The following is a 13726-nucleotide window of genomic DNA, read 5'->3' as shown; positions in this document are numbered from 1 at the left end:
GTAGCAGCAGTCAGGAAATGTCCAAATCTTTTTGAAAAATCCGTCCTTTGTTTTGACTTTGGCTTCAATGGATAAAGCTCCACGGCCATATTGTTCAAGACGTTGCCATGGAGAATTCACTAGTCAATTATGACTTACAGTTAATTGCCAAGTGTTGTTTGAAATTTAAACTAGGTAGCTTGATCCTGATTGGCAAGGCATTGCGCTGAGGAATGAAGCAGCAAATTGCTAATTTTGTTAAGTTGAAACAGCCGCAATGTGAGTACATGTTCTTTCTGTCTGCAAAGAACAGGGCCCTATGTATTAATATATGTCGCATCTAGTACATGCAAATACACCATACTGAGAACTCGCCTGATAATTGTTAGGACGGGAAGGATAACATAAATACATATGTCGACTGGGCTATTCTGCAAAATTATCTTTTTAGTTTTAAAAAAATGGGCACTGCTTTGGCCTGACTAGCCATGACTCATGCCAGAGGAATTTCTAATCTTCAGACAAACCAGTTTTGCTATTGTTAAAAAAGGCACTATGTCCCCTTCCTAGAAGTCCAGAAATATTCTTTGCATTCTGGTCACCAGAGTTGCTGTGTCTTCAGAGACAAATGCAGTTGTTTGTGACTCCTAATATCCAATGTGGTGTCAATGCCCAACCATTACCTGTTCCAAAACACAATGGGTTTCAACCAGGGGGCTGGCTGGTCAACATAAAGCCACACAGTCACATAACTGAGATGTCAGCTAATTAATAAGCTGTTGGATTTGAACTTCAGTCATTGTTTGACTGTGGTAGCACTGTGGCTTCACAGCGCCAGGGTCCCAGGTTCGATTCCCCGCTGGGTCACTGTCTGTGCGGAGTCTGCACGTTCTCCCCGTGTCTGCGTGGGTTTCCTCCGGGTGCTCCGGTTTCCCCCCACAGTCCAAAGATGTGCAAAGTTGTGCAGGTTAGGTGGATTGATCATGCTAAATTGCTCTTAGGTTTGATGGGGTTGCTGGGTTACGGGGATAGGGTGGAGGTGTGGGCTTAAGTAGGGTGCTCTTTCCAAGAGCCGGTGCAGACTCGATGGGCCGAATGGCCTCCTTCTGCACTGTTAATTCTATGAAAGGTGGGGTGGGTGGGTGGGGGGGGGGGGGGCGGGGGTTTGCCTGTCGGATGAATTTTTAAATATTTGCATGGGCCTCTGGATTGCTCGTTCAGTATCATTATCACTATGGTACCATGCCCCTCACATAGTATTTTTCACAGCAGGAAAGACATTTATTTACCTACGAGGAACGTCCCGATGTGAAATGACCACCATTCGATACACATCATCAGCATGCTGAGAACCGCCAGCCGGGTAAATTGGCCCCACTCCTGTAGGCAGTCCCTGGACCACCCTACAAATATAAAAAAGGAGGCAGTTCTTGATGTGTTGGGTACTCTGCTACACAGACGAACCAACACGGTTGCGAATGGTACAACTCAGTTTTATTACTAACATTTATTTACAGTGGTAAACTGGTTACTGAGGTTCGATCATAACCCTAGAATCTGTGGTCCTATTCCTAATACTATCTTGTAGTGGCACTCAGCACATGGTGGATGTCTGCGTGGCTTGCTCTGAGCTCTGTGCCCTGAGCTGGCTCCTGCTGGAATGCCCAGGAAGTGTCGTGTTCCCTGTTTTGTACTGTGTATGCTCTTGCCTGTGATTGGCTGTGGTGTCGTGTGTGTGTTGATTGGTCCGTTGTTCTGTCCATCAGTATGTATGTATGTTTGTGCTATGATGTTTACCTGAATATCATGACAGTTCTGAACACAGTTTAGAACATGCCTGGGAAGCACATCGGGCTAAAAGGAAAGTAAGGCTGACAGAAAAATATCCACATCATCCAGCTGGCTTGAGCTTTCAAACTGCCCCTTTGGCCACAGAATGTGAGGGGCGAGTCTGCAGTTTGTGCAGAGCACCACTCAGAGGGAGTGCAGTGAGAAATTGTCGCAGAGATGGGTGGCTCTAGTTATGTGAGGACAGATTTGCCTCCTCTGTGGGCATAGCCAGTCGACTCTCTCTGTCTAACCTGTTATGGGCCAGGGCTTAGAAACTCCAAAGTGTATTATGAAGGTCACCTGACCTAAAAAAATTATGTTTAATTTGACCAGGGGGAACACAAGAGCCTTCACTTCGGGTCTGATTCATTAGACTTACCATCAAAACAAAGTTTATTATGAGAATGTAGTTAACATATACAAAACACAGCAAGAATTTGTTATCAATTACAAACATAAGGAAAACACAGCGACTACAGTAATCTATGTATATAACTCTCAATGAATCCCCCTTAATACAAAATCTAATAAACTAAAACCCCTTTCCAGGGCGTGGCCCAGCACACTGTAATCTCACTTGAATGGGACTGGTCCTTTCCCTGAGATCCAGTTCCAATCAGCCGATACAAAACTCCTTCCGGAACGCCCCTCTATCTTTAAAGTTACCGAGGCAGATTGCAGCACCCAACGTGCTTTCAGTTCCCTGGACCAGCTTTAAAATGAAAACAGTGAAACACTTTCTTCTTCAGTCCAAAGCAACAAACCAAATCTCCGTCTCACCTCCCAGCCACAGCCCAGCTCCGCCCACAAATGACATCACTGAAGCTGCGTGACAAGTCATGTGGTGAGACCAAACGTTTCTTAAAGGGATATTCACATGACAAACCACACACACAGAGCATGGCTATTTGCATAACAGTCTGCGGAGGTGACACAGCATGGACCAGGAGGGGGAGGGTAGAACAAGGAGGAAAGTAAGAAACAAGGGGCGCGATTCTCCGCTCCCGCGACTAAGTGCCCACGCCATCGTGAACGCCGTCGAGGTTCACGACGGCGCGAAACGGCCCCGAACTCGACCGATTCAGGGCCCGAAAATGGGCTAGGATCGGGGCTGCGAGAAACCCGGGGGGCGTGTCGCTAAAGCAGCGTCGTCAGCGCGTGCCGGGAATCTGCTGCATAACTGGCGTCACCCGCGCATGCGTGGTTGCCGTCCTCCCCGAGGCCGCCCCGCAAGAAGATGTCGGATGGATCTTGCGGGTCGCGGAGGAAAGGAGGTCCTCCTTCAGAGAGGCCGGCCCGCCGATCGGTGGGCACCGATTGCGGGCCAGATTCTTTTGAGTCCTACCCCGGTGAAAGAACCCCCCTCGCCCCCCCACAGGCCGCCCCCCCCCCCACCCCCCCAGCATTCCTGCGCTGTACCCGCTGGTAGCGACCAGGTGTGGATGGCACCGGCGGGAAGCCGTCGCTTTGGGCAGGCCACTCGGCCCACCCGGGACAGAGAATAGCGGGTGTAGCGGAGAATCGCCGTTTTGGGTGTCCCGGGCGATTCTCCGGCCTGCGCCGCGCAGAACTCGATGGGGCCGTTCTCGCCGCTTGGGTGAATCGCGGGAGGGCATCGGACTGGCGTCGCGGGGAAAAATGGCGCGGCAGGCGATTCTTCCAACCGGCGCGGGAGCGGAGAATCGCGCCCCTCAAGGTCCTTCAAAACAAGTAAGTGCTTGACACAGAGAAGGGATTGAATAAGACAACACCCTGTCCGATGTTTCCTTCCCTGGATTGCACTGGAAAGGGGAATGGGTTGAAATGCGAACACGGTTGCTAACTGGATATTGTTCATTTCGCATCGTTGTCCAAGGTGTGAATGGCTCCCTCTGAAACCTACCTGCCCAGGTGTTAACGTGCAGTTTTTTCCACCGAATGTATCCAAACAGGAGAATAGCTTGACAGTACTGAGAGATAACATTGGCAGCGGCCGAGCCTCTGAGAAACAAGTATGCATGTTAAAGGCAGCTTCAAATAAAGTCTGTATAATTTTCAGTAACAATTTCATTTAACAGATATTTTCTGTTAAATTCAACTCCTTTGTTACTTACGGCACTCCGAGCATCAACACATAGAGGAAGAGATAATTGATGACAGCATTGAGGATGTTGGCTATGAGACCAGTGACAATCTGAGGCATGGTGATCCCCTGAGGTGGAACAAAACAATAAAGTAATTGCTGGAATTGTCCTTCAATAGGCCAACAGCGTGTGTGACATGATGCCAAGGTAGCGGGAAGATAGAATCCAACTGCTCTCCCAATGTCCATGTTCAGGATACTATGTGCCCCCCACTGAGGACAATCTCTTTTCCCTCAGTTGGATCAGGTTCATTGCTAGAACATGTCTGATTGTTGGTCTGGGTGACTTGTCCACATTTGCAGTTAACTCATCAAATTCATATTGTCTGTGGCTCCAGGCAGATTCTTCATCTCTCAGAGTGCCAGGGATTTCAATTCACTGGCTTATTTATTCATCTGCCCAAATCTGATTGACCATCGAAATTAGGAAAATAAAACCAAAGACTCCCAAATTATATCTCACTGCAATAATTATTAAAGTAATTTAATGCACACTCCAACATTCAGCGGCTTTACCTGATTCTGAAGGTATCGGATCTCTAAGATATAAAGAAACGTTGCCTGAGAAGGAATATTGAAAATAATTAGCAGCTGACAGCGCATCAATCACTATTAAAGCAGATAAGAAATTGTCACAAACTTCCTTCGAAAATCTGAGCCAGGCCTGTGTAGGGCTTACGATCAATGGGACTGTAGACAATTTGTCTTGGTCCTGTATGGCCCAAGGTACGGCCGATTAGAATTCAAAAAGTCCAAATGTTGCATAACGGTGCCAATTGGTAGCCGGTTACCTCTGAGTCACAAGGTTGTGGGTTCTCGTCCCATTCCCAAAACCGGAACACACAAATCTCCCACGTGCAGGATTGAGGGGATGCTGCACTGTCAAATGTGCCGATGCCGATGTCCCTTGTGCTCCCCAATTGCTTGCCAAGGTCCCCTGGCACAGGTTTGACGAGTGCCCCCTGGTGCCCTGGCCAACATTGATCCCTTAATCAACATCATTTAAAAAATAAACAGATGATCTGGTGATTTATCACATTGCTCTTTGTGATGACGTGCTCTGCACCCATTGACTGCTGTGTTTCCTACACTAAAAACAAACTACACTTCAAAAGTACTTCACTCTTTGTGAAATGTTTTGGATGTCCTGAGCTCATGAAAGGCGTTATAAATGAATGCCGTTCTGCCATTCAGGGCAGCACGGTAGCACAAGTGGTTAGCACTGTGGCTCCACAGCACCAGGGTCCCAGGTTTGATTCCCCGCTGGGTCACTGTCTGTGCGGCGCCTGCACGTTCTCCCTGTATCTGCGTGGATTTCCTCCGGGTGCTCCGGTTTCCTCCCACAGTCCAAAGACGTGCAAGTTAGGTGGATTGGCCATGATAAATTGCCCTTAGTGTCCAAAAAGGGTTAGGAGGGATTATTGGGTTCCGGGGATAGGGTGGAAGTGGGTCGGTGCAGACTCGATGGACCGAATGGCCTCCTTCTACACTATGTTCTATGTTCCTAGATTGAAGGGCACCAAGGGGCTCGGTATATAAATGTGCCAAGCTATTCCGTAACGGAATCAACTCAGAAAGCTAAAGGTCGGGCAGACATAGCATATGTGATACTGTTATGGACCTTAGCAATCCAGAATCATGGAGGTTAAGAAATAAGTCAAACGTGCTGGTCAATTATCCATGGTGGAAAGGGGTGTGTGCGGATGTGCGGACATTGGATGCGGCAGAGACAGGTTCACCTATGATGCTCTTCCTTCCAAATCAAACTACGTTTGCTGGTGTGGATCCCGTGGACGCTGCCCTCGCTGTGCTGATGGCAGCCGAGTGGGGCAGATGCTGTAGAAGACAGCAGCGACAATGGAGCTTGGAGACTGCACCCCATGTGCAGGGGGCTGCCGCACACCCTGCAGTCCCGGCTGACCATCAGGCTGAAGAGGGACCAAGAAGACGAGGCCAGCGGCGGCCCCTAGTGTACAGGCTTCTTTGGTCCTTTCATGAGCTGACCGACAGCATGTGCTGCAGAAGACGCCTCCTCAGTAGAGAGAGAGAGTGAGGCATCTGTGCCATGTTCTTGCGGACATGGCATCCCATTGAGGAGGAGGACACCCGCTCCCGGTGGCAATGATGGTGACCGCAGCCCTCAACCTCTGTGCCACAGGTCATTCCAGGGCTCAAGCGGGGGCATGTGTGGCATATCCAGGAGTTGCCTGGGCATCGGACTATATCAACCTCGAGGTGGACTAGGTCCACCAAGATGCAGGATTTTCCGCCACTGGCAGGATGCCTAGGTCCAGGGGCCATCGATGGCACACATGTTACCCTGCGAGCACTGGGGCATCAGGGTGTGCCCTGTATAAACAAGAAGGGATTCCAGTCCCTGAATGTCCACAGATGGACTTCACAGCGATCAGGATTCCAGGTTCGATTCCGGCTTGGGTCACTGTCTGTGCGGAGTCTGCGCCTTCTCCCCGTGTGTGCGTGGGTTTCCTCCGGGTGCTCCGGTTTCCTCCCACAAGTCCCGAAAGACGTGCTTGTTGGGTGAATTGGATATTCTGAATTCTCCCTCTGTGTACCCGAACAGGCGCCGGAGTGTGGCGACTAGGGAATTTTCACAGTAACTTCACTGCAGTGTTAATGTAAGCCTACTTGTGACAATAAAGATTATTATCATTATTATTATTATTATTATTAATCAAAGGATTTTTTTCTCGCTGACTCGGTTCTTTTCTGTCTGCATTTCAGGCAGTGAGTCGTTGTCTAGCGGCCTGTCTGCATCTGGGTTTTACCAACATAAAATAATTTACTCACGGGAAGGCCAGGAATAAATATCTGCACGTAGAGTTGTGTTAACCTGCAGGAAAAATGAAAGATGTTGGTAACAATAGGGAAACAACAGCACTTCACCATCTGTAACCAAAGGTAAACTCCAAACGGGGCAGTGAATTGTGCAGAATTGGTGAACATAAGGTGGCTGTGGCAACGAAAGCAGGTGGTCAGCCCTGGCACACAGCAAAGTTACAGCCAGGCTTCTGTGGGGAGTCAAAACATTAGAAAGAAAATGTTGTGGCCTTAGAGATGGTCATCCCTGGAAACGCGAATGTTTCTACCGACACCTGAGCTGCTAGAACACTCGCACATCTTCACTTTGAAGTCAACATTGATTTTAATGTATCATTTATGTGCGTAATTAGGGAAGAAAACCCTTTTGTCTATGCAGCTGACCGGGACGCCAGTCAGTTGGAGTAAGGTCATAATGGACAAGGTTCTCACTTGGCCACTGCAGGAGACTGTTTGAAAGCCAGTAAAATGTGCTCGGTGTTTATGAGGACGGCCCAGCAGGGAAAGCAGGCTATCATGAGAATGAGGATCCCTCTTTGGAGGATCACGCCGATTCGCTTCAGGTTCTTGCTGCCAAAAGTCTGAAAAATCAGAATAAAAATGAAAGTGAATTAGATCAATGTTGCGGCACATTCTAATGGTACCGTTATTCTACAACAACTGCAACTGTATCAAAAAATTTAATAACGTATTTATTCACCGAAACTATAACAGGCCACAAGCAGAATACTGCGGATGCTGGAATCTGAAACAAGAACAGAGGATTCTGGAAAATCTCAGCCGGTCAGGCAGCATCTGGAGGGAGAGAAAGCAGTGTTAATGTTTCGAGTCCTTTTGGCCCTTCATCAGAACTCTGTGACTGCACGGCGGCACAGTGGTTAGCACTGCTGCCTCACAGCGCCAGGTTCCTGGGTTCAATTCCGATCTTGGGTGACTCTCTGTGTGGAGTTTGCACGTTCTCCCCGGGTCTGCGTGGGTTTCCTCCAGGGGCTCCGGGTTCCTCCCACAGTCCAAAGCTGTGTAGGTTAGGCGGATTGACAGTGCTAAATTGCCCCTTAGTGTCCAAAGGTTAGGTGGAGTTACCGCGATAGGATTGGGGAGTGGGCCTGGGTGGGATGCCCTTTCAGAGGGTCGGTGCAGACTCCAAGAGATGAATAGTCTTATTCTGCACTGTGGGGCTCTATGATTCTATAACTGGTTTAGCACAGTGGGCTAAACAGCTGATTTGTAATGCAGAACAATGCCAGCAGCACGGGTTCAATTCCTGTACCGGCCTCCACGAACAGGCGCCGGAATGTGGCAACTCGGGGCTTTTCACTGTAACTTCATTGAAGCCTACTTGTGACAATAAACGATCATTATTATTATTATAACTATCTCATGGGTAACAAACTTTAACCATCTCTCTCTGTACCTTGGCCTATAATCATCAACCCGATTTCTAACCAGATGTTAGATGTTTTAACACACCTTAGGTAGTATTTAGGGTTGATCAATTATTATGGTAAATTTGTTGCGAATTTAGCAACATGGATATAGCCTTTACACATGTTGCTGTGTGTCAAACAGGCGTGGTACTGGTCAGAAGACTGTGAAAGTGCGTACAATCAGGTAAGAGATGTCTTACAGAAGTCAGAGCTAATAGTTCACTACTATCCCAAGCTAAAGTTACAACTTGCTTGCGATTCGTCACCCTCTGGAGTTGGTGCAGTTATCTCGTACATAATGCCTTCAGGTGAGGAACGACCGATTGTATTTGCTTCCTAAATTCTAACAGGCGCTGAAACAAGTTACGCTCAGCTAAAAAAAGAGGCTTTGAGCATCATTTTCGGGGTAAGAAGATTCCACCACCACATTGCTGGACGTAATTTCACTCTTTTGACAGACCATCAACCCTTGACCATAACCTGTGGGCCACATAAAGGTATTCCTTCTTTGTCAGCCGGCAGATTACAAAGATGCTCATTGATATTGCTGGCATGCACATACGATATCCGGGCAGCGCACTAGCACAAGTGATTAGCACTGTGGCTTCACAGCGCCAGGGTCCCAGGTTCGATTCCCTGCTGGGTCACTGTCTGTGTGGGGTCTGCACATTCTCCCCGTGTCTGCGTGGGTTTGCTCCGGTTTCCTCCCACAGTCCAAAGACATGCAGGTTAGGTGGATTGGCCATGATAAATTGCCCTTAGTGACCACAAAAGGTTCGGAGGGGTTATTGGGTTACGGGGATAGGGCTGAAGTAGGTCGGTGCAGACTCGATGGGCCGAATGGCCTCCTTCTGCACTGTATGTTCTATGTTCTAATAACACAACAGGCAAATGCTGATGTTTTGTCAAGATTGCCTTTACATGTCAAGCGTGCCTCATAGATTGGCTGAACCATGGAATCCCTACACTGCAGAAGGGGGCAAAATTTGGAAAACCGGAGGAGGTCATGAGTAGTGACAATAGTGCTCAGTTCACTTCGAAGAAGTTCAAGGACTACCTGAACGGTGAAAACTACATCAAATAAGTTCCATACCACCTTGCAACGAATGGGTTGACTGAAAGTTTTGTTTAATCATTGAAACATTCCATCAAGGCATCGAAGGATAAGAGGACATTGACAAGAAGAGTGAACAAATTCTTAATGTCTTACCGGAACTCCGCACACGCAACAGCACAGAGTTCACCAGCACTGCTGACATTCAGGAGGAAACTGCAAACACAGTTTGATTTGTTGATACCACCTAATACTTATGAGATTGTCAAACGACAACAACAAGCACAGATTGCTAGGAGAGAATAAAACTCAAAAAGATGAGCTTTCAATCAAGGAGTGCGAGTGCCAGTCAGAAGCTACGCCTTCAGCGAGAAATGGTTACCTGCTGTGATCCTGGCAAAGGCAGGTCCAATATGACACACCACATAGGCAGGTGATGAAAGAGTTTGGCGACATCATACTGACCAACTGCTAGCTTCACAAAGTGAAATCGCTGAAACTCCTCAGAGCGTACTTCTAGTGGAAACTTTGAGCAGTGATATAGTGGTTAGCACTGCTGCTTCTCAGCGCCAAGGACCAGGGTTCGATTCTAGTCTATTGGCTGTGTGGAGCTTGCACCTTCTCCCCGTGTCTGCGTGGATTTCCTCCCCGTGCTCCGGTTTCCTCCCACCGTCCAAAGCTGTGCAGTTTAGGTGGATTGGCCATGATAAATTGACCCTTAAGTGTCCAAAGACGTGCAGGTTATGTGGATAGTCCATGATCAATGCGTGGGGATATGGGGATAGGATGGGTGAGAGGGCTCCTCCGGAGGGCTGGTATGGATTCGATGAGCTGAATGGCCTCCTTCTGCCCAGTAGGGATTCGATCCTATACTTTGGAACAGAGCCTGTACACAGGCAAGTTCAGATTCTGTTTCTGAGGACTTTGCAATGCCTATAGAGATGGACACTGGAGTAACTTTACAGGAACAAAGGACACTTCCAAGGTCACGAGTAGCCAAGTTCCAGAATGTTGAATACACCCCAAAAGGGGGTAGACATCTACCTGAAGTATTGCATTATTAAGCTGTACGTGTATAAATAGAGATAATGCATAAGTGTGTTTGCTGGATAAAAGTCATTATAGAATAGAATTTACAGTGCAGAAGGAGGCCATTCAGCCCATCGAGTCCGCACCGGCTCTTGGAAAGAGCAGCCCACCCAAGGTCCACACCTCCACCCTATCCCCACAACCCCACCCAACACTAAGGGCAATTTTGGACACGAAGGGCAATTTATCATGGCCAATCCACCTAACCTGCACATCTTTGGACTGTGGGAGGAAACCGGAGCACCCGGAGGAAACCCACGCACACACGGGGAGGATGTGCAGACTCAGCACAGACAGTGACCCAAGCCGGAATCGAACCTGGGACACTGGAGCTGTGAAGCAATTGTGCTATCCACAATGCTACCGTGCTGCCCCGTGCAATTATGATTGTACTAAAGAAGCAAAGGGGGAGGGATGCAATGTATCATAAAATACATCCCTGCTGGTGAAGCGTCACGTGATCTGTAGTGATGTCAGCAGTGCGTGTTTAACGCTCGGGCATCAGTTCTCCATCCGAGATTGGCGGATCATCATCCCCAACTAAAACCTCTCATCCGTGTTTGTAAGAATCCAGAGCTTGGGCACTTCTGTACCTTTTCTCCTTGTGCAGACTCAAAGATATAACACTCTCGGCCTGAGTTTTAAACATCAATTCTTCCTAGAGTTAGCAAATTAATTTTCGGGAGAACATCACCGCCCATTGCACAGCTTGGAGTTGACTGCACCTACCTGAGATATGAGTGTGTCACACGCTGACGACAAGCCAGTACCAATGGAGATACCTGCTACAGATATTGACTGTGCAAAAGAAATAAAGAAAAGGAACCATTCAGCAAGATCAACCTGGGATGTCAACAATACTCAACAAAATAATACAGAACATGGCGACCCTTCCCACTGTCAGAATCGTCCGCGGCCGCTGAAGGTGACCCCTCCCACAGGGCGGGCGAGCCATAAAAAATTCTGCAGCCATTGGCAGGGCTGGAAAATCCCATTCACGGATTTTGTCTGAAAGATGAAGGGCGGGATTCTCCCCTACCCGGCGGGGCGGGGGGTCCCGGGGGGACGGAGTGGCGTGAACCACTCCGGCGTCGGGCCGCCCCAAAGGTGCCCAGGGGCTGGTTTAGCTCACTGGGCTAAATCGCTGGCTTTGGAAGCAGACCAAGGCAGGCCAGCAACACGGTTCGATTCCCGTACCGGCCTCCCCGAACAGGCGCCGGAATGTGGCGACTCGGGGCTTTTCACAGTAACTTCATTTGAAGCCTACTCGTGACAATAAGCGATTTTCATTTTCATTCCCACCTAATGTCCGCACACATCGGCCTTCCAGGATGGCTCATTGACAATGGTGATGAGCTGGAGTCTCGAGCTGACGTTTCTGTTCCTTAGCCCAGAGCCACTGAAGCAAGTGCTGCTCTCTAATTGCCCCTCCATTGAGGGCAGCAGGTATATCCCAGGCTTCTTTACAAGGAGCATTTCAGCAGCTGATAAAGGCACTAAGCTCAAAACTGATAGGAGTCACCGCAATTCCATCATTATTTCTTTTTTAGAATACCCAATTCAATTTTTTTCCCCCAATTAACGGAGAATTTAGCGTGGCCAATCCACCTACCCTGCACATCTTTGGGTTGTGGGGATGAAACCCACGCAGACACGGGGAGAATGTGCAAACTCCACACGGACAGTGACCCAGGGCCCGGATCGAACCCGGGACCTCTGCGCCGTGAGGCAGCAGTGCTAACCATTATGCCACCGCGATGCCCACCCATCATGATTTTATACAGGATACCTCGTGATGAATAAATGTGCACACTCTGAACATAAACTCACCGACGTGGCAAGACTAACAGCATCCAATTCAACTTTTCCCAAATGTCCACAAAACGCGAAGCTGACAACATTTATTAGAAGCATCATCAACTCTGTCAAAAACTGCGAAAGGAAAATGAGTGATAAATAACATGCACTGGCCATTTAACTTCAATCAAACTCTTATAGCTTTACTCTCACTAAACCCTTCCTAAAACAAGTGCCCTTTTTATTCTTCAAAAACCTGAAGCAATTTTAAATTGATTTATTTTTCCTTGTTTTTCTTTTTTTTATATAACTTTAGAGTACGCAATTATTTTTTCCAATTAAGAGGCAATGTAGCGTGGCCAATCCACCTACCCTGCACATCTATGGGTTGTGGGAGTGAAACCCACGCAAACACGGGGAGAATGTGCAAACTCCACACGGACAGTGACCCAGAGCCGGGATCGAACCTGGGACCTCGGCGCCGTGAGGCAGCAGTGCTAACCACTGCGCCACCGTGCTGCCCTCTTTAAATTGATTTCAATGTGGTTTCCACAGTTATGAAAGGAAGTGGCAACGTTGATCCAGGCAAATTATTCACCGCTGAAGGATCAGGATACACAAATTAGAAACAATCATCTTTGAAGTAATAAAACAAAAATCAGGCAGAAGATTTTCACCTTTGAGGTAGGAAGTTGTGGAATATGTTCACAGGCAAAGTTATTGGACGGCATTTTCCAAATGGGTGCAACAAAATGAATTGTGAAAAATTAAATGAAGTGAATTTTACAAATATCTTCAGTGAAGGTGGTTGAATGAATGGCGCAATTAAACGGGAATGTAATAATTGTGCACAGAGATATGAGTTGCATTAGTGAGTTCTGTGATGGAGATGATACACAATTAGGTACATTTACAGACCGCGATGTGTGAACGATATGGTGAGAAATTGGATGGGTGTAAACTCACCACTGGCCCAGCCAGTCTGGAGATATGTTTTGCTTCCTGCCAGAAGTTGACGGGTGTCCATCTCGTTACTTTCCCCAGGAACAGGTCACCATAGGTTCCACGGGCCTGGCCAACATTGTCACAGCTGAGTTGCGTTGAAATCTCCATTTTTCCAACCCTTGGCAAACAGCAAATAAGCCAGTTATTTTACTTCTCTTGCTTGTACATCTCCACCCTGGCACCCCGCCCTTCCAATAGGTTCCACACTCACCCCTCCGATATAAAATATGGTTACAATCTTAAATCCATTTTGCCACCTCGCCTTCTGGTCATGATTAATTTTTAACACTTGTCCTTTCAGAGCTGCAGGTTGCATCATCTACATTTAGGGTCCAATGCTGTCACAGGATTTCTGTATATAAGTAATCAAAAGTTAATTATACTGGTTCTTCGCATTTCCATATTTTTCTTAAATGCTGTGCTGTGGATTGGAGCCCATTTTGAGGTAGGTTGAAGGAGATGTTCAGTGTCCTCTGTAGCATAGAATCATAGAACCTCTACAGTGCAGAAGTCTGCACGGACCCTCTGAAAGAACTCCCTACCTAGACCCAGTCCCTCACCCTATCCTCATAATCCCGTGACCCC

General features: G+C 47.9%; 1 protein-coding gene across 2 annotated transcripts in view; it reads right to left on the bottom strand.

Annotated features, from left to right (window-relative positions):
- The window catches only part of LOC140386939 (multidrug and toxin extrusion protein 1-like), a 41733-nt gene extending 28234 nt beyond the window's left edge, over positions 1 to 13499 (bottom strand). The window contains exons 1-10 of one of the 2 annotated variants that reach the window (XM_072469847.1): positions 13353 to 13499; positions 13103 to 13259; positions 12170 to 12271; positions 11069 to 11137; positions 7202 to 7350; positions 6740 to 6782; positions 4448 to 4492; positions 3903 to 4000; positions 3692 to 3789; positions 1269 to 1382 (exon numbers count right to left, since the gene is read on the bottom strand). In XM_072469847.1, the coding sequence (XP_072325948.1) occupies positions 1269 to 1382; positions 3692 to 3789; positions 3903 to 4000; positions 4448 to 4492; positions 6740 to 6782; positions 7202 to 7350; positions 11069 to 11137; positions 12170 to 12271; positions 13103 to 13249 (865 nt within the window). In that variant the 5' untranslated portion in view covers positions 13250 to 13259; positions 13353 to 13499. The other variant, XM_072469846.1, reaches the window with a different exon arrangement.
- Between the last annotated feature and the right edge of the window lie 227 nt (positions 13500 to 13726).

Source organism: Scyliorhinus torazame, chromosome 12 (assembly GCF_047496885.1).
Source record: "Scyliorhinus torazame isolate Kashiwa2021f chromosome 12, sScyTor2.1, whole genome shotgun sequence".
In the NCBI taxonomy this organism is placed as follows: domain Eukaryota; kingdom Metazoa; phylum Chordata; class Chondrichthyes; order Carcharhiniformes; family Scyliorhinidae; genus Scyliorhinus; species Scyliorhinus torazame.
This window is presented reverse-complemented; position numbering and strand designations above follow the sequence as displayed.